Source organism: Homalodisca vitripennis, chromosome 3 (genome assembly GCF_021130785.1).
Source record: "Homalodisca vitripennis isolate AUS2020 chromosome 3, UT_GWSS_2.1, whole genome shotgun sequence".
Taxonomy (NCBI): Eukaryota; Metazoa; Arthropoda; class Insecta; order Hemiptera; family Cicadellidae; genus Homalodisca; species Homalodisca vitripennis.
Window position 1 is genome coordinate 197,197,513 of NC_060209.1, and position 21,675 is coordinate 197,219,187.

The window sequence follows — 21,675 nt, forward strand, 5'->3', positions numbered from 1 at the left end:
TCATATTGTGAACCAATTTCTGAACTATTATTAGACACTGTTGAGGTTTGAATTTAAACACCCAATTTTACAAGAAAAAGTGATAGACCTATTACAACCTTAAATTTTATAATTGTAAATTTTTTTAAAGGTGCATGGTTTTAGTAAGTGTAATGTAAAATCTCAATCAGACCTTTTGACTGTTGCCTTAGTTCTTGCTCATGTGAGTGGCCGAACTATATTAAAATATAGCACTATACTACTTTAAAAAAAAATTCATATATGAATCTATGATTTGTTACAGTATATGGGTGTTCAGGACCAAATAAAAAGAGGGAGGAACCGAAAGTGGACAAAGAGCAAATGCTAGAGGCTTGTCAATTCTATGAATTTATATAAGTTTATTATCTTTATAGTTTATAGGTCGTTTGGGATTGAACATGTGCTTGTAGAGTTAAAAAAGCCAAATTAGTTTCTGTATTTTAGAATTTTTGTCTATTTTGTACAAATAACAAAGAAATAAAAGGTTTGTTCCATACTTCTGCATTTATCATTTGTGAGGTCGTCTCAATTATGTATTGCGGATTTTAAATTTTAGAATATATTCTAATGTATTTGAATTTTAATGTCATATTGTGAACCAATTTCTGAACTATTATTAGACACTGTTGAGGTTTGAATTTAAACACACCAATTTTACAAGAAAAAGTGATAGACCTATTACAACCTTAAATTTTATAATTGTCAATTTTTTTTAAAGGTGCATGGTTTTAGTAAGTGTAATGTAAAATCTCAATCAGACCTTTTGACTGTTGCCTTAGCTCTTGTTCATGTGGTCATGTGGGTGGCTGAACTGTATTATGGGTTTCAGGACCAAATAAAAAGAGGGAGGAACCGAAAGTGGACAAAGAGCAAATGCTAGAGATGCAGAGATAGAGAGCTGACTCAGTTGTTAACCAGATGGACGCCCACTCATGGCTGCTCGCAACCAGTGTCCCTGAGAGTTTCAAAAACAAGCTGCTCGACTGCTGTCTGCTCACAAAGGTTGCTATAGTTTATATTATAAATTATTCACAGGTGAACACTAGAGATGCAGAGATAGAGAGGCTGACTCAGCTGTTAACAGATGGACGCCCACTCATGGCTGCTCGCAACCAGTGTCCCTGCTGCTCACCGCAGCTGCTCGACTGTCGTCTGCTCACAAAGGTTGCTATAGTTTACATTATAAATTATTCACAGGTGAACACTAGAGATGCAGAGATAGAGAGGCTGACTCAGCTGTTAACAGATGGACGCCCACTCATGGCTGCTCGCAACCAGTGTCCCTGCTGCTCACCGCAGCTGCTCGACTGCTGTCTGCTCACAAAGGTTGCTATAGTTTACATCATTATAAATTATTCACAGGTGAACACTAGAGATGCAGAGATAGAGAGGCTGACTCAGCTGTTAACAGATGGACGCCCACTCATGGCTGCTCGCAACCAGTGTCCCTGCTGCTCACCGCAGCTGCTCGACTGTCGTCTGCTCACAAAGGTTGCTATAGTTACATTATAACAACTCTCACTGGGTGAGCAACTCGAAGGTGACTCAGTTTGTTAACAGATGGAATTTTTAACCAGTGTCCCTGCTGCTACTCTATATTTAGGTAATTTTGTTAGAATGTTGATTGTTGTTATGTATGTATTACAGTTAATATTTAATAGTCTAGGTGTTGGATTAGCAATTGTATGTGTTTGATATTCAACTAATGTTTGTTCAAAGATACAAAACCAATTCTTTAACATTTTCTTAAAGTACCAAAAATTAATATTGTTAAAAACTTAACCATTAAAAAAGTATGGACATAAACCAGAACATAAATAAAAATTAAAATTCATTGGTTATGGCCCTTTTGGATTAAATTGTGTATGGAGTGTTATCTTTGAAACATGTAGTTAGTGACAAATCATTGGTTGTTTTTATATTTGTCGGAGAAAGGATACCTAATTAAGTAAAGTAAAACAATTTTAAATCAGACAAAACAGGAATCATATTATGTGCATATTAACCCATTGCATCACTGACAATATAGTTTATCATGCGTAGATGGTCCTAGCGGCTCGCTAATGAGCTTAAGTTACAAAAAACAATCTGCTTTTAGTGTTACGTCCTAAAAGTTTTAATAATGTCTCGTAGACAGCTTTTCAACACTTACCTACGTTATTTCTTCTGAATATATAATATATTTTTTACAATATACAAAGGAGTACACCTGACCCTGTTTTTACTAAAACGTGGATACGTGGTTGCGTTTTTAGATACAATGAAAAGTGTAACTAAATTAAGTGTTTTCTTAATTTTGCTCAACCGTTATTCGTATTAATGACCAACGACTATTTAACAGAGACTAAGCAGAAACAACACGAGGCCATGATTCGGGCGAATGGAGCTTGCAGAGAAGAAACCAGATTCTAGAGGAAAAGAGGAATACCGTCTACACAGACGCCCCGCAGTGACAGCAAGTAAGAAGTGTTGCTGTGCAGAAAATAACTCCAACAAAATATGTTAAACTTGCAGGTACTGTTACAAGCTAGGCAGAGGATGAGAACAACTACTGTATCTCTGTACATACTCTCTATGTTTGAGGTCACAAGCTTTTTTGTGTACCTCTGTCTTTTGTGTTTGCATTATAGTGTTGGGTGAGGGGAGGGTTCACATAAAAAGCCTGTGTAAATAGTCAATGATATGAGTCTTGTACTTTCAAATAATCTATTGCCTGTTGTTAAGATTTACTGGCCAGTAAGTTATTATAATATGTACAAAATTCTCCTCTCTTTTATTTACGTAGCTAAATTTATTAGTTGTTGGTTTTAGTAATCCTCAATTTTATTCTCATGTAAAAATAAGACATTTTCTTTGAGGCTGTGTGGGGGAAAATGTTTTGTACTTTTGGTGAGAGGTTAGAGAGACGAAGAGACTTTGTGATACTTTGAGAGGTAATTTATCCATAATTAAGAAATAATGGAGTGAGTTCCATTAAAGATAGCTCAAGTATAAAAAACTAGTAACATTTAAGGTGTCCAGAAAGTCAGAGGATGAGTAAATTATTTTGAAAAGATTTAATATAGGAGTTATAAAACCTTGGTACAGTAAAGTTACTGGACATACAAATCTTATTTGATACATACCTAGTCACCCACTGCTTCCTCAGAGGGATGGCCCACAAGAAGTCAGAAGATAATCTTTAAATGGAAGCACAAGATTTCTATGCACATAAAATTAAAGGTCTTTCTTAGTAAGTTCAATGCCGCAAACCCGAGTTTAGCCGGGACAGCTGAGCTGGAAATGGAAGCGTTCAGAGATGGCTTTGAATTTGCAATTAATTAGGTAATCAATGTAGTCAAGTTCATGGTACTTTGATTAATTTAATAACAGAAAAAAACTAGAGCAACTAATGATTGCTGAATCCCATTACAATAGCATTAATTTTCTCTGTAAATGTAAAATTTATTGTTTTCATAATCTCCATTCTGTTTACTGTCATTGAATCAAGAATCAAGAAGCTTTATTGTCGTTAAATACACAAAGGTACAATAGACATTGTCAGACAATATAAATATATATAATCTATTAAAGTTCTATGGTGGTTTATAACACAGTAATAAGTAATGTTTTTTCTGTAGTAAGTTTATACATAAGTGGTTTACTTTCTAAAACTATATAAAAAAAAAATGCATAATAAATATTCACCAGTGCTAAAATTCAAATACTTACAAATAGGAAACACAAATGAATAATTTATCACAAAATTTACATTGAAAAATGAATATAACAAATTAAAATAGTTGTGACTAGAATGCTGAGCTTAAATTAAAAGATTTCAAACTGGTACAATTAAAACTAACATATAAACAAAGTACAAATTAAAACAACATTTATAGTTTAAAAAGCTATATCAGACCATTTAAAACAGACTATCAGAAAATTATTGTACTTGTATCACAGACTAAGAATTCATCCACAGAAGTAAAAAGGTGCAACCTTAAAACCAATTCTTAAGAACTGTTTTAAATTTATTTAGACTTGTTGTCCATGCACTATCAGGTAATTTATTAAACAACTGCACCTCCATAAAGCAGTGACTTTTTTAAAATTTTTCAAGTCTTACTGGTATTAAATTTTAACATATATTTAGCTCTTTGTATTTATAATTATGGATGTCTTGACGCACCTCAAAATTTGTCTAGATTTTTCTTTAACTCTCATTAAGCAACAATATATTTACATAGATGATACTTTCATTATGGAGAACTCTTTTGAAAATCGGGCGACAAGATTCCCTACCCTTCACATTCTTAATCAATCTTAGAGCTTGCTTTTGCCACATAAAAAACTCTTGGGCTCCACTACTATTACCCAAAGAGTATTCCATATAAACAAGAGTGAGTGAAAAAAAGGCAAAATATGATGTTATTAACATTTCTCTACTTACACATAAACTTAATTTACGTAATAAGTATGTTACCCTAGATAGCTTTTGTACATAGACTACTTGTATGAGTATCCCAACTAAGCCTGTCATCCAAATGTACCCCTAACAGTTTAACTGATTTACTTCCACTTGTTACAGCAGTTCTTAAACTGAAATAAATATTCTCTGTTTTACTATTGTTTACATTTAAGAAATTTGCTCTAAACCAATCACAAGCTAACCCTCATTGCATTACCTTGCACCAAGTCTAAGCTAATCAGGTCTTTACCAGAATTGAGTAAAGTTGTATCATCCGCATATAAAACGGACATACAGGGTACACTAAAAGCAAAATCATTTATAGCTACAATAAACAAAAAAGCCCCAGGACCGAGCCCTGAGGGAAACACCCATTTGAACTAATTTGAGCTTTGATACGTCAGAACCTTGAGCTACCATTTGCTTCCTATCACTTAGATAAGAGGTCATTAAATTCAATTCTTTTAACCCTGTATACCGTAACAAAGAAGTTTTTTAAAAGCAGATCATGAGATATACTATCGAAAGCTTTCGACAAGTCCAATTAAAGTGGCTGATAATATATCTTTACATTCAAAACTTCTTAAGATTTTTTTCAACAACTGATTCAAACTGCTTTGATAGTGTTCTTTTTACCAGGTAAAAAACCAAACTGCTCCTTACTTATTAGTTCTCCCTCAGCAAAGTAATTGTACAGTTGGTTCTTTTATACAGCACTCAAAGACCTTCCTAAATATAGGAACTAATGATATCGGGCGATAGTTAGAGGGGCACAATTTATCTCCTTTCTTAAAAATAGGTACAACTTTGACAACTTTAAGAGTATCTGGAAAAAAAACACTGCTCAAGCATCATGTTAAAAAGAAGTGTTAAGGGCTCTAGAATAATATCTATTATTTCCTTGACTACTTTGTTGGAGAAACCATAAACATCTTCACTTTGTGATGGAACTCAATTTAGAAACATACTTGAGCACAATCTTTTGAAAGGAATCTGCTTTCCAGTGGAAAAACGTTATTCTCAATATTCATGTTAGATATATACCTATTTAAAAACTGGATGGCAGCTATATTACAGTTATACTCGCTACATTATTTACATTTTGATATTGTTACAGAGTTAAAAAAATAGTCATTAAAAATTTCTGAATCAATTTTTGTTTCCTGATTTGCAGGTCTTAAATTAGACTTCTAATCTAATAACATTCCAAAGCAGCTTTACACTTATTTTTAGAACTAAGAATATAATTTTCATGAGATTCTAACTTGGCTTGTTTTATTTTTTACTTTATAACATCTTTTAGCATTTAAATATGCATCTTTATATAAATTTTCTTCAGCAAGACCTTTATTATTCTTATAGCAATCATAACAAATACATAACATAAATCTCTATATGACCTCAGCTCAGGTGTAAACCACTTATTCTTACATATATTTTTTTATTTAAATCTACTTTTATTTTCTTTATCATGCAGCATTCTTCAAAAGAAGTTGTCAAAAAGTTAATAAAATCATTAAAAGCTAAATCAAACTCTATAGTATGTTTTTAAGAAATTCCAGTCAACCTCACTTAGCACCATTCTAAAGTTTCTTATTGCTTTGGGGAAGTTAAGTCCCTCATTCGCTTGAAATATGTTTGTTTGTTTGGATCATTACCCATAAAGTCGTGGAAGACTGCTAAAATACCAGAGTGATCAGAGATATGAGGCTCGATGATCTGACATTCTATATCATTTTTAAACATATTGGTAACAATGTTATCAAGACAAGCTACATTTCTTGTAGGTTCATGATTTAAACAGTATAAATTTAAAGAGCGTAATGTATTGAGAAAGTTTGTAGTATTTAAATCATCTTTTAAAATATCAATGTTAAAATCTCCTGAAATAATAATATGTCTGGAAGGGTACTTTTTGTACAGGAAACCAACACAACTATCTAAAGAGGGACAGAAAGGCAAGCGAGGTCTAAACCTGGTGTTGCGATATATTGTTTTGCTACAGTAATGTTGGTCTTACTCAATAAAACTGCAGTTACTTCAAACACAGTATCAATACAACATTTTTTCCTCAAATCAATAGGTTGGTAAATGCCAATCCATTTTTTACAAAAGTACTACACACCCTCCTCTAGTTAATGGCGGGTTTTCCTACAATAAATATTTGCAAGACTATACCCTTCATTGAGGAACAAAAAGCTGACTTTCTTCTACGACTAGCCAGTGTTCATTTAGTGTTAAAATACTACAATTTAGTGATTCTAATAAAAGTTCTAACATTTCAATTTTCTTCCTAAATTGACTGAACATTTAGATGGAAAACATTGAAAAATTTTTTATTTCATTTATTAGATCAACATATGCTACTTTAACGGATCTAGAATTATTGATGTGGAGTTTCCCGACACTGTGGCTGCCTCTTCTTCACCCGATGCTGTTTGTCTCCTCCTGTAGCTGCGGCTCGGTATCCCTCTGCACACCATCCGGGTTGGTTGGACTCTGGCTCCGGGAAGCTTCAGCGGTGTCACAAAAAGTCTTAGCTGCCTCACAAATTTTTGTCTGCAAGCCACAGTTTTCCCTTATGATTGAAATGCAGACCGTGGCGAGTATGAAGTCTTCTGTCAGCATCATGTACATTTCACCAACTTGACATTATTATATACTGATTAACTTATTTCTTGTAGAATACCATTAGTCCCTCTTAACTTCTTCATTGACACATGACCATTGCACTAAATCATATCGATGTGGAATATTTAATAGTATTATATTTGATTTGAATGTTCTTCAAGTGTGTCTTTGATTATATTTATTGCTTCATTTGCCTCATTCCTTGAGACGTCATTAGTACCACAAAAACACCACCAAAATGTCTTTTTTCGTCCAGTTTTTTCCCCTTGAATGTTTATTGGATTAAGAATTTGCTTGGCTCTACCACTGGGGGCTACAAAAACCTACTGTTTGATGTGTCTTAATCAATTTATTTAAGTTCCAAGTCAAATCACGTCCATGGCTGTCGGCACACAACAAAATCTTATGATGAGCCTTGCAGGATTCATTTATTATTGCAGTGGAGGGATGTGAAGGGCTGTTATCGATTATTATTTGAGGCTGTAGAGGGATTGGGATCTCAGGAGATGTTGGCCTAGTCAGTATTGTTTTTTCTAGTTTTTTGTTTTTACTACAATTTTTATTGAGGATAGATTTAGGAGTATTTACATCAACAGGCGATAAAACCCAAATTGATTACTGCACTGTACATGAAAAGCTGTGTTATCTTGTTGGATAGGCTTTTTAGAAATTCTTCCTGTTATTACATTGGGCATCTTGAAAAACTGGAAAACAGTGCATACACCTTGAATTTTGGGCTTTTAATTCAGTCAAATTATTCTCTAACGTCCTTTTGTCTTGTTCTAACACTGTGATGACAGTATTCAAGTTCACAATTTCCTGTTTACAAGAATTCAGCTCCTGAATAATAATTTGTGTTTGAAAATTTGGAGATTTTATTACAGTATTTTTGAGGAGAGTCTATGGCAGAGTCTTTATTGATCAGAGGGTAGCAGTGTTTTTTTTTCCTGTTCTATGATTTTATTTTAATTTTATCCTGAAATGATAAAGTTTAAAATAACATAAATCAAAATGTTAGCGTTAATATTTATAATCTTGGTTATGTCATTGTTGTTCATACATTTTTATTTCAATTACAGTGCAACCTCGTTAAGTTGAACTATCCCGGACCGCAGCCGATCTGACATAACAAAACTCAGGGTTAAACGGAGAATGTTAAAAACAATTTACAAACAATCAATACAATATTTGTTTATTGCAGAAAAACACTTAAAATACATATCACAATCAAATAAAGTACAATATATACAGTATAATTTTTCTTAAAGAATTTTTCTTAATTTGAGTTGCGTTAATTTTGAATACCAATTCCGTGTTGTGTGGTCACACAGCCTTTTTAACATGAGAAGCTCAGCCGACGTTGTCTCTTCTTGTTGCTCAAAATAAACTATTAACTCACGAAAATGAGATGCTACTTCTGCATGACTTATAAGTGCGATATTTGCAGTATTTTCTCCATCAGTATCATACTCCCTGTTATCTGCATTTTTATCGCAACAAGTTGCAATACATGCATGTTATGATGTAATTAAGTTCTGCAAACAGTCTACTGATAAACAAGTCCCATGCTTCGCAGTCTGAGTGGATGACAAAAAGCTAATTTAAAATTTTCCTGAATTGATCCAGGTTACCCAGAGAACCGACATTAAGGGGTCCGCACTGTTGAAGAACTTGAAGAGGTTGCACTTTTAATATAATTTTAGGTTGTCTTCTCAATTTTTAATTGGAACTGATTGCTTGTTTTAATTTTAATCTTGGAAAAATAGTATATTTGTTTGGTTTTGTATTGATAACAACTAGTAGTTCACAAAAACATTTTTCCAGGAAAAACTAGAAGAGCGCATTCTCCAGGTGGAGAGGTTGGAGCAGGAATTAACAGAATTGAAGATGACAAATGCCAATGTCCTTTCCGACAAGCTGAGTGTGGATAAGATCTTGGAAATCACATTGGAAGACAAGAAAAGGATGCACGATCGCATCAACGAGCTCACAATCATTGGTGAGTGTGATGTATTGACTTGTTCTTTAAGCTATGTGATATTTCTTCATCCCATATTCATCTAAAACATAGTTTATAAACCATTTGAAGACATGAAATAAGAATTATTATTATAAAATTAAAATATGTGAATGGCACAGTAACGTCATGTTGCATTAGCTTTTTGTTCTGCGAGGTATGCTTTTGATGTGAGTCAACTGATGAGCTTCTTGATTTCATGTAGCCATGTTTGGATTGAATCGGCTGTAGTTGAGTCACTGATATCCATTACTAATTTAGGTGAATGAATAAAATAAATAAATCTTTTAGTTAAACTCTAGTTTGCTTTATACTGGTGTACCGTTTTACTGGCACATGGGGGTTAGCTTTGAAATTTAAGTTTTGTGAAGGTTCAAAAAGGAAACGAAAATCTTCTGAAATTAATAAAGTTCAAACTAAAATAAAACTTCTTCTTGAAAATAATCACTGGATTTAAAATTAAAATAAAAACTTCTTGATGACTTTTAAGTTTAAACTTGTAATATATTCGTCACTCAAAAAATGTACAAAGTTCTCACAGTTTGTCTTTTATTCAATTTTCAAAATTCAAAACTTTCACACTGTAATCTGATCTGGCAATTCTTCACTTTAATTTATCTTCAAAATACTATTTTATTATGTTACTAATTTCTTTACTTTAATTTAAATATCAACAATATTTGTATAAAAATTCTTCTGTGTTAGAGAATATTAAAATTACTTCTTTTCAGTGTTAGAGAATTAAAGATATTTTTCAGTGTTAGAGAATTAAATTGCTGAAAGCATCCGCAGGTTCGATGACGATTAGCAAGAAACAACTCTAAACACTTTCAAAGGCTTTAATCGTTACCATTACTACAGATCAACTGAGACGAGAGGTACGGCACGTCTACCTCACCTCTCAATTTCGTTATCAAACTCTCCCATCTGCGATGCGCGCCTCGCTGATAGAAGGCTTTTTGTACTGTCCAGTCTTTATCATTCTTTTGGGCCTACTCCTTCCACCGGTAATCCAGTTACCCCAAAATTACTATTTAATACAATCGGTACACTGGTATGTGGTTAAGCTTGAGCAGCTGTACTCAACAAATCAAACATCCCCTAATGTAATATATTTGGCTCTACAGTTTACATCCCCTGAGGAAATAACAAGATCATCTTTACCTCCTGCTACAATTACCCTCACTGAGCTCTATACCTCAGTGGCCTGTCTTTGGTATCGTATGTAACGTGATGCTCTCAACTAAGATTTTTATTTTAAAAAACTTTCTCTTTTCCTGGTTAACAATATCAAAATTGCTATCCACCATGTAGCCATTGGTTTCTTTGTACCTTAAAGAGCTGTTGGAAGGCCGTGTGCATCAACTCCGCACATTGTTAGCTGCCGACTCAGTTATACCTTGGAATCCACCTATTGAGGAATTATACATTTACACGATCGTGGGTTTCAGAGCATGACCTGATGTTGGAGATAGAGAGGCTGCAGAGGACCAATGCCTTGCAAAAGTCTCAGTTGGCAGAGTTGGAGGCTCAGGCCACTGAGTCGGTGCGAGTTGCTGATTCGAACAGAGTAACTCAAGTTTCCAAGCCTAACTCTGTCAAGGCTACAGCCAGACCTGGTGCAGTCAAAGAATAGAATAGAATAGAATAGAATAATGTTTATTGTCATTTTACAAAATGCATTGACAAAGTCATAAATACACCTAAGTGGCATAGTCAAAAGAGATATTACTCTAATATATAAAAATATAAAAATACTGTACATATATTTTAGGTTTGATGTTAAATGAAACATAATTCCAGTATACAGATGAAAGCTTTAAACCACTAGATTAACAAATTGGAATATGCAATTGGACAATCTAGAAATATATATCATTAATACTAAAAAACTCTGAAAGTTCATAAAATGGGTTCTGTATTAACCAGTTATATAGCTTAGTTTTAAAAATATTTACAGAATACTTATTAACTAGACCTATCAATTTGTTGTAAATCTTTTGGGAAATTAAAATATGACTTTGTTGGGTTTTGCTTAGCCTACAATGTTGCATTACAATATTATTTTTATTTCTGGTATTATGGCTATGTAGATCTCTGCTAAAAGTTTGAGATTGAATATATTTCATAATGTATAATACTGAGTCAAATATATATAGGTTAATAACAGTTTGCAATTCTAGTTTTATGAAAACCATCCATTGGTAATAGAGATGGATGTAAATAGCCCATTTTGTTTACAAGTAGTTTGGTTAATTGTATAGTTTGGTTTAATATATAGTTTGGTTAAAAGTAGTTTGCTATTAGAATACTTGTTGTCTGTAAAAAATGTCTTCTTAAAACAACAGTTTAGAATATCAAGTATTGCTGTAAAATCAACAAATCAATGTTAGTCAAAGTTTTTTTATTAATATCACAAAACTATTCATACAAATCAAGATCTCTACTTGAAATGAAAATTGTAGATTTAGCAATAACACCTTAAAAGTGAAGAGATCCTAGTTATAGCTTTGGCTGCTAACAGAGGCCATTTATAGTCAAAACTAAACAACATCTTATTCTACGGTTATAAAGTCTTTGTAATTTGTTTGGAAAAGACAGTTTGTATTAAATTGTTAGTGTTAGTCTAGCTGTTTTGTTTGCAGTAATGTTGTGTTAGTGTTGTATTGATTTACTATCTATTCTGCAGTAGTTGGTTTATGTTTGTTATTTAATAATATATATAATGTAATGTAAGTTTTTATTACTATTCAATAACTTTCTGGAAAATAAATTGTTATATAAATGTATTATTAAATTTGTTATGATGGCAATTAAAATATGTAACAAATGGTTGTTCAAGTTCTATTTCAGAATGCTGTGTTAACCAATAGCATTAAATCCATAGTAACACAAAATTGGTGCATCTAAATATCATGTTAACATTTTGAAAACATTTAATAATTTAAAATGAAAAACTGTAGAAAAGTATGAGTTAAATATAATTATTAACCCTTCACACGGCGGTGCTAATAAATCCACTTGATTTCCCTATAACGCCAAGATCATCTATGAAATATATTTTTCTTTAAATTCAAAACTAATTTGTATTATAAATATGGCTATAAAAAGTAAACGCAAAAATATAAAACAGGGTATTAATTGTAGTTAAAATTAGCATATTTATTGATACAAATCTAAAAATAACTATTTGCTGTACTGTTAACTTGGTCTAATTTCAGATTCATGGTACAATCTGATAAAACTGAAGAGTTATACAGATTACTAATTATTACAGCATTTTCATATCTAAGGTTTCATAGATATGGTCTATCTTATCTTATAATCTGGACAGACAATGGATATATTTGTTTATGGCTTTGTAGAACAAGTATAACAGCTCTCTCCCTTCCGCAGAGTGAAGGCCGTCTATAAATACTTTCACGCCAACCGAAGCTTACAACAACAACGGCCATTTCTAAGGCATTTTTTTAACTAAAAATCTCCAAAAGACACAATGTATAATATCAGATATAATCATATTTTGAATTTTGGTAAAAGTCTACCATTCTAATATATCCGTCTACAGGCATGGGAAGGGTTAAAAAAAACTATCAATTATTTTGGTCTGTCCCGCACATAACGTTGGTGGGAAGGTTTGAATCTGTGTGAATTTAGCTCCAGTTCACATTTCTCTTTGTGCAGTGTCTGGAATCTGACGCTGTAACAGATCCAGCTCCCGGAATCCGGAGTCATGCTCGACTTAAGAGATACAAAAAAAGTCGGTGAAGAAGAAGCTCAAAACAAACTCTTTACATCGTTTTCAACATCCAGACTACAAAATATAGTGTAATTTAGGAAATCAGTTATTCTCATTGTCTCATCAGTTGCAAGATTGAGTACACTATGATGTATTTTACACGATCCCAAACCATGGTGGAGCAACCTAGATTACACTATATTATTTAGTCTAGGTGTCTCTGATGTCAAAACAATGAAAAGAGTTCGTCTTGAGCTTCTTTGTCACTGAGTTTTTATTGGATCTCTTTAGACGACTATGACTCCAGATTCCAGAAGCCGTCTGTAACAGTGTTGGATTCCAGACGCTGTAGTATGAGGAAGGTGAACTGGAAATAAACTCAATATCCCTATAGCTACATTATATGTACAGGAATCGAAATAGAATTCAGAATTATGAGTCAAGTCCAAAACTTTGGAATCATAATTGGAATTCTTTTGAAATAGCCCCATGACTACTGTGTATCATTTCAAAGATGAGATTTTAAGTTTAAAATATTACTGGCCAAAATTTATATATTTTTGATCATTATTGAAAATATACAATACTTTTTAATCACAACACAAAAATTTATGTATTTTAGAAATTACCAAAAAGTTATTGTTTGGCATCATCTGAAGTTGTGGTCAATTGAGTGTATTAAATACTACTTTTTGATCTATGGATTTTGATCAGGTGTATATATTGCAGGCTTTTCCACCATAATCCAAGAAAAATGTATCTGTTTATAGTTATGCTTACAAGTTTGGTTTTGGGCTCCCAAGTAGTGAAAGAGCTGTACTTTGATTTAAACTCTATTCAAACCATATTAATTGTTACCAGCTGGTAAAACTTTAACTTTTTTTGCTTGCTTCACTTCAGTTTTGAAGGATGTAACAGTGTTCCTTTCCATTTGGCAACCATCAGTAAATGGCTTTGTTTAAAAATTACTCAAGTACGTAATACAATGTGACTGATGATGTGAGGGGAGGTGCACAGATTCCCTCAGCCCAAGTAGAGAACCACTGGCTCAGTGCTAACGAAAGCAATAATCGATGTGACCAGGTTCAGCGAGATCAGCTGATCCTAAGAGACCTGGAGGTCAGTCGAAGAAAGTCGTGCTGAGACCCGTACCAGTCGCTCAACCCAAGGTGACCAAGCGTATGGTGAGGCCCCCGCCAGTCCCCCATCCGGAGTCAGACAGCCCCACCTCCATCTCCCCACCACCCCACCACTCCCCCACATCCCCCACCGACTGGAAGGAACAGCTACTCAAGGAAAGGAAGCAGTTCAAAGAGCAGCTGCACCAGATCGAGCAGCAGCAGGTGGAACACTGTGCTAAGTTCCATCCCCCGCCCTGCCCCCGGTCCGCCAGAGCGGAACAACAACAACCTCCTGTAAGCCATCTTATGTACATTATAAAACCATCTGTAGAATTGCATTTAAAAAATCGGTAGATTTGCTAACCATAATTAACATTTATTTACGAATAGTGGACTTTGTCTTAAATATAGTATGGTTTTTGGAAAAGCATTCTAAATAGTTATATGGTTTCTCTTATAACAAGCAATGAAATTGTTTTCCGCTCAACAATAAAATGTCAGTGATATTTTACAAACGGACTTACAGACTAAAAAGTTGAAATGATTGTCCCTCCAAGGAGACTGACAGAAAAATTGTCGGGCCGTTTGTATTTATAATCAGATTTTCTGGCTGAGTCACTGAAGTATTTGTATTTCAAGCAGACTAAATTGTTGGGCCGATTTCGGTCAAATTTATAGTTTTACTGCTTAGCTATTTCTGCAAAAAAGATCAGTATGTACTCTTGATAATATTAATTTTAGACTGTCATGCCGCCCATTTCAAAACAGTTCAAAATTTTAACATTACCCGCTCTCTATATTTTAGAATTAGCTGTATTTGTATAAAAACATAAGTCCAGTTTTATAAAACTCAATAATCAACATGATTACAGTACAAGAAACAAAAACAAGTACCCTTGTCATTGTCTCACTATTTTAGAAACTGAACCATTTTAAAAGAATTAAATTATTTAAGATTTTACCTCTAAATTGGACTTTAGAAGAGAATTCTAGAATTTTTAGAAAACGACTTGAAAAATGGCTTATTGAAGTCTTTTCTTATAAAAATTTTAGATTTTTGTCCTGATTTCATACTATAAAACTGTATTTTATTATTGTAACAAACACTCTTATTGGAATTTGTCAAAATTCTGTAATAGTATAAATTTTGTATTAGATACTAAAGATTATGTGTTATATGTTTACAGTTGCACTGCAACATTCTATTGTAAACCTACGTAACTAATAAATAAGTAATGTTGACTATAGTTTTGTCATTCATAAAAAAAAATATTAATGCTGTTGTTGAGAGGAAAATATTCTATATAAATATTTTTTTTTAATAGTTTATTATACTGGTAGGTATAGATTTTAAATAAAACTATGATGAAAATTAAAGTTCTTGTATGTTAGTTTAATACGATTGTTAAATGTTATATAGTGCAAATAATTTAAGGTATTAGATATTATAAAAAAATTGGTTATGAGTACAGGTATTTGAGTATTATATTTCCAAAGTAACGAAACAAATTATGAATAGAAGCAAATTTGTGACATATTTAATTAATTTATTTTAGATAAGGACTTATTGCAAATCATGTGTAACTTATTATATTGTTACATGCGTTTGAAATAGCCTTGTTAAATTGAAAACAGATACTGCTTGTTTAGTAAGGACATTCATAGCCTGTTACTATTTAAGTGTGTGTAGTATTAATAGTGATATACAGGGGTGCCGAAAAGTCTTTTCTGTACTCATAAACGTACAAACATAAAACTTTGTACAGTGGCTTAGGGCTTTAAACTGAACTTTTTGATGCAACCAGTAGCTCTTCACTACCTCAGCGGGATGGCCCGTAAGGAGTCGGTGGAAAATCTTAAATGTAAGGATAGGTCGATGGGCATACCATTTTGAAGGTCTTAATTAGTAGAACCTGGTTGCAGAGGGACGGTGATAGTCAGTTGATGTTGCTGGAGAGAATACAAGCCGAGAGGGACTACTACCACAAGGAGTTCACCAGACTCAGGGACCAGCTGTGTAACATACCAGACCATTCCACCGAGGTAATCAAACTACAGGATTAGCAAAATAATTTTACAGTTTCAGTTACTTTGCCATTTTATTACTTTTATTGTACTATTACTTACCATACAGCTACTTTTAAAATTGCATTGTTATGGAAAAATAAAATTTAATATTACTGGTTGGTAAGGAAAGTTTTATTTTGAGAACTTTTTTTTAAATCAGAGTTATGGTCTAATACAAAAAAAATGAAGTTTATGTTTTTAATAATGTAGGTCAAGAGATCATCTTGTTTGATGATACGTTATTTTAGTTAATATAATATAAGCTTATTTTAACAGTTTGTAAAACATATGAGTGTAAATTTTTGTTTATAATATTGCATAATATATTATGTTATTAACTCCACTTATAGGGTTATCTATATATATTAATGTAATGAAAGTAACTAAAACCCTTTTTAAATCTTTTTATTACTTACACGTGTTTCGGTTTTTAACCATCATCAGTGTACATTAACCTCTAAATACATAAATAATACACAACTAAATATACACATTTGGACCATTTAAACAGATGTTAAATTTAAATGACACAGTTGTAATTTTCTTATTAGTAATCTGTATTTAATATTTTAATTTTTTCAAAAATTGGATTTGTCTTATTTTTCAGATTACTATTTAAAATATTATGAGGATCTTTATTATAATTTAGATAGATATGTAATTCTTCTTTTGTGTTTAACTTCTCTCCTTTCCTTTTGATGTCTAAAATTTCCATGTTCTTTTCAATATTTGTGTAGTTATGGTCAGTCTCCAATAGGTGTTCAGCAAAATTTGATTTGATTGTAGACATGTTATTTGTTTTCAAAGCTTGTATGTGTTCTTTAAACCTTTTATTAAAATTTCTTCCAGTTTGCCCAATATAATAGCTTCCACAGTCACTACAGTTAATTTTGTATACTCCAGATTGTTTGTATGATTCTTGTTTGTCATCATTTCGGTTCACTTTGTTTTCAATAAGTTTAAATGTATTATTTCTTGTTTGGTGACTGATGGAGAATTTTGAATTTTGAAATACAGATTACTAATAAGAAAATTACAACTCATTTAAATTTAAAATATGTTTAAAAGGTCCACATGTGTATATCTAATTGTTTATTATTTATTTATTTAGAGGTTAATGTACACTGATGATGGTTAAAAACCGAAACACGTGTATGTAATAAAAAGATTTTTAAAAGGGTTTTAGTTACTTTCATTACATTAATACATAATATATTTATAATAATAGTATTTTTATCAAATGTTCACGTTATCTGTTGTGTTTATATGATTGTATATTGTGTCATATACATTGCCATTGCTGATGCTACAGTTCAAAATGTAACAATTTAAAAACACTACTCTGTTTATTTAAGGAAACAGTCTATTTTTTATTACATAACTTACTATTGATATTAGACTGGTTGTGTTATTTAGTGTATCTCTTGTAGATGGCACAGATAGAGTGAGTGCTGGGCTTAGTAATACAATATTGCAATTTGTTGTAACAATATAAATTTCCCCTGTTATGCTACTGGTAAAAGTGATTGGGTATTTTTCCTAAAACTGAAGTAATGTTTGTACTGTATTTGATAAAGGGAGGATAAATATTATTCTTTGAATATTTAATAGTGGCCTTCAGACATTTGGCTACATAAAATGGACTCTTCACCCTTCCTTAAGCTTATGTTAACATATTGAGTATTTTTATAGTATTTTAACTAATTAGGTAAAGTTGTACTTTCCCTGCTTTTCTTTGAGTGTGTTAGTCGAGTCGGGTTCCTTCCAATTTCACTCTCAATGAGTGAAATAGATGAGTTTTCTAGAAAATGTTCTCTCCGTAAAGATTAATCATATTGTTAGGTTTTTGAAACCAGTGCTATATAATTAACTCTTGAGTTTTTAATTGACGCCGTGATGAAACTTTTCCCACACAATCAAATTGAAGTTTGTCATCTTAGGAATGGTATGTCGGACAATATTACTTAGGTATTTCTGCAACCAGACAAGTGTACAACATAAATTATGCACTCTGGGTACATTGGGAAAGTTGTGACCGCAGTGAACACTTGTGTACATTAAAGTATACCAATATTTATACAGGATCTCCGCAATTATTCTATCAAAAGCATGCCAGGGTAAAAGCATGTTAGGATAGTATTATACCTTACCTTTACTTATTTTTACCTGACTAATGAAATGGTCAAGTTTAATGATAAAAACTTTTGGTTGCCAGATGACCAGTGGTCCAGCATCCCCTCATGCCAAGCTAGAGAGACTGCTGTCGGAGAGAGACTACTATTTCCGGGAAATGTGTCGTCTGCGCGACGCCACGACCAAGACTCATACGGACAAGGCCACCGTAAGTGAGAGGCCGACCTGTTGTGTTAAACACAACTGCTTCTGTACTATTTGAATCTTCTGGTTATATTATATATGTTTTGTTAACAATTGTGTTTTTATTTTGTAATGAATTTTGAAAATATGTAATAGTTGAATAACTTTTAAAATTACAAGATAATGAGAACATGTGTTGTAGATCATTCTGGATGAACTGCAATAATAATTAAATCAGAATATCGATTTCCTAATTGTTGTCTCCAACTCGCTGAAAAGAGTGAGAATGATATCAACCCACATCATAGTTCGCAGCATGGTCTCTAGCTGACAAAACAGACTGAGGACGGTAGTGGCATGAATTATTAAACACCAACTAGGCCTTGTATGAATGTTAAGGATTTACAAATCTTATTGCAACTACTACTGGTAGTGCTGGTGCTAATCTTACAGATATACAACAGTGACTTCTCTATAGACAATTTCTGTCTCAGGAGCATTCACCAACATCACTTCATGGTAATCACTATCAACAAGTTTGTAATCACTACAAACCTACAACACATCTCACTATTAAAAAAGTAAAATAAAATGTATGTAATGAAAATGAGTTCTTTCTTAAATAATTACATACAGGAAAAGGACAGAATAAAACTTGACAGTACTAATTCCTTAATCATTGATGATAATAATGGCATTGACTCAGCTGCCTATTTAAGAGATGATGATGGAAATGTTACAGCAGAAACTAGGTCAGTGATGAAAAAAGTCATTTAAAATGTTACAGTAAATTCAAACACAGGGAAATTATCTGTAAACTGCATCAGTTTAATTAAAAATTTCCTGAGAACTTGAACATCTTCTCACTCCACCCAAAGGAAACTGCACTAGTTATGACCTAGTTTAATAAGGATGGTAGCTGGATTGGCAACTGTGGCCGAACACTGGAATATATGCACTATTCCACTTACTGTAGAGGACCAAAGAGAAGTACAAAGTGGATGAGCTTAATTTTCTATTATACAATAGCTTTCTCCCATATATAACATAACTGTGGTGGGAGGGGTTGATTTAATGTGAATGTTGAGTTTAGCTCCAGTTCACCTTCCTGTTAGTGCAGTATCTAGAATTCGACACTGACACAGGCTTGACTCCTTGAATCTGGAGTTATAGTGTTGTCTAAAGAGAACCAAAAAAAAAACAAAAAAATTTTATAAAACAAAAAATATCAAAGAAGGTTAAAATAAACTCTATATTATTTCAACATCAGAGACACCTAGACTAAAAAAAAGTGTAATGTAGGTTGAGATTTTTTTCATTGTCTCATTAGCTGCACAGTTGAGTACCCAATACGATGTTGTAGACATATCTGAAAGCACGGTAGAACATCCAAGTTTTCTACACATACAGTAGCTATGTTTGGAAGGGTTAATTTAACCCATTGCGGATCACTGACGAGCTGGGCTCGTCACGCAGCGGCCGGGCCGGGCCTAACGGCACGATGACGAGCTCAGGTCGCAAAAGCGGTCTGCTTTTAAGTTTCCATCCAAATAGTTCTATTAATGCCTGATAGATTGGGCGATCGTCTTCACTTGTCAACTAAGAGTGTTTAACAATGGTCTACGTTTAGAGTTTTCAAAAGTGTTATAAATATCCTACAGATCGCAGTTGTATGTTGAAGTTGAAAAATCATTCATATGAGTTTATAGCGCTTCTGATTGGGTGTTTTCATCAGTTGTTATTATTATTATAATACTTTTGAGGTTAGTGACACAGAACTAAACAACGCAGATGTACATGTTGGCGGGTTTAGTCTAGACAATGGCCTGGATGTTGTAATCGCTTCGCCCGAGCCGCTTTATTTAGACTATGATTCAGACATCATCCCTGCCCCCCGGAACCTTGCTCGCGTGTTATCGTTCCTACATCACGGATACCCCAGCAGGCCCATGTTCCATCTGAACGAATACCTTCACAGCTGAATTTTCTAGTATACAATAATGAGCGATACAATGTGGCGCACCATAGCTGTTCGTGTAGCCGCTGACTGTAAATTAATTCGTGCCCGTGTGCCAAAACAATACGATCCGCAATGGGTCTGTGTTGATAAAGCAATGTTTGCTATACCTTAGAAATGATGAAAACAGAACTGTGCTCAAAAATTAAATCCACTTACAATACAAGAAATAACCATTTTATAAATTCACCTCAACATAGACTAAGCAAAAGTTAAAAAACCCTCAGCGTATTGCATCTAGCTTAATGAGTATGTTGCCAATTAAAATGAAAACTTTAAGTTACTTTTCTTTTAAATACAATTTCTTGCTAAGTAATGTTTTTTATTCAGTAAACAAGTTTTTATTGAGCCAATGGACTGAACATTATTTTTTAGCTGGCAACAAATAAATTTGAACATGAATTGTACTCACCTGCCTATGTATTTGCTCGAAATATGTTGTTGCCAATAAACTATTCTATTCTATTCCACATAAACAAAACACATACCAGATAACTCCAAATGTAAGGCTATTGGAAATCCTCTCAAATTCAAAACATTAAATTCATATCAATTAACTTCATAAGGTTATTAAATTAGTACAGTTTTATTAGAAACTGTACATTCCAGTATATTATGTAAAGCCTGGCTAAAGTACAACTGTAAATAAAATAAACCAGAATGAGTTATTTTTAAAATAATATTTTAAAGTAAAGGAATGGTGCAGGATTCAACGAGGAATTAATAGACCAGCCTACAGTCTACACCATCTTGTGAAAGTATATTATTGTGTGTATCCCATATAAGGCAATGTAGAGCAAAACCAGTAGACGTATTAAAACAATCTAGACAATGCACAGGCGTGAGAAGGGGCAGGTGGTAAAATTGGGCACGGAATTCACACCTATCCATGTTAAACTGAAGTTTAGTGATTCAATATTCAGTAATAACAAAAATGTCGTGGAATTGATTTAGAAATTCTAAAAACTGCAGTGAGTGTTAAAGTTTATTATGGTTTTGGCTGAATGGCAGCCATCTTGGTTCATTTGATGATTTTACATGAATTAATATTGGAAATTATGGGTGAGAAGGTAAATCTTTAACAACTACTAATGGTAAGTTATGCTTAAAGATTTATTCTTAGAATGTTGATGGTAAGAGGGCTATCCAGAAAGTAGATTACGTTTTAGTGTAAACAAAGTTCAAAATACAAGAAAAATGCTATTATATACATTTGAAAGTGACATTAAATACAATTTTTCAACATAGTCACCATACAAATTGAGGCACTCTTGAATGGTGTTTTCTCTTGAACCGTTT

At 32.9% G+C, this 21,675-nt stretch overlaps 1 protein-coding gene across 1 annotated transcript in view; it reads left to right on the plus strand.

The window, feature by feature from the left end:
• The window catches only part of LOC124358540 (centrosomal protein of 135 kDa-like), a 144,725-nt gene that overhangs the window by 13,363 nt on the left and 109,687 nt on the right, over positions 1 to 21,675 (plus strand). The window contains exons 5-11 of the mRNA XM_046810839.1: positions 299 to 351; positions 1,057 to 1,512; positions 8,924 to 9,098; positions 10,568 to 10,735; positions 13,939 to 14,270; positions 15,900 to 16,019; positions 18,259 to 18,384. Of these exons, the coding sequence (XP_046666795.1) occupies positions 299 to 351; positions 1,057 to 1,512; positions 8,924 to 9,098; positions 10,568 to 10,735; positions 13,939 to 14,270; positions 15,900 to 16,019; positions 18,259 to 18,384 (1,430 nt within the window). The remainder of the gene's footprint in view (positions 1 to 298; positions 352 to 1,056; positions 1,513 to 8,923; positions 9,099 to 10,567; positions 10,736 to 13,938; positions 14,271 to 15,899; positions 16,020 to 18,258; positions 18,385 to 21,675) is intronic.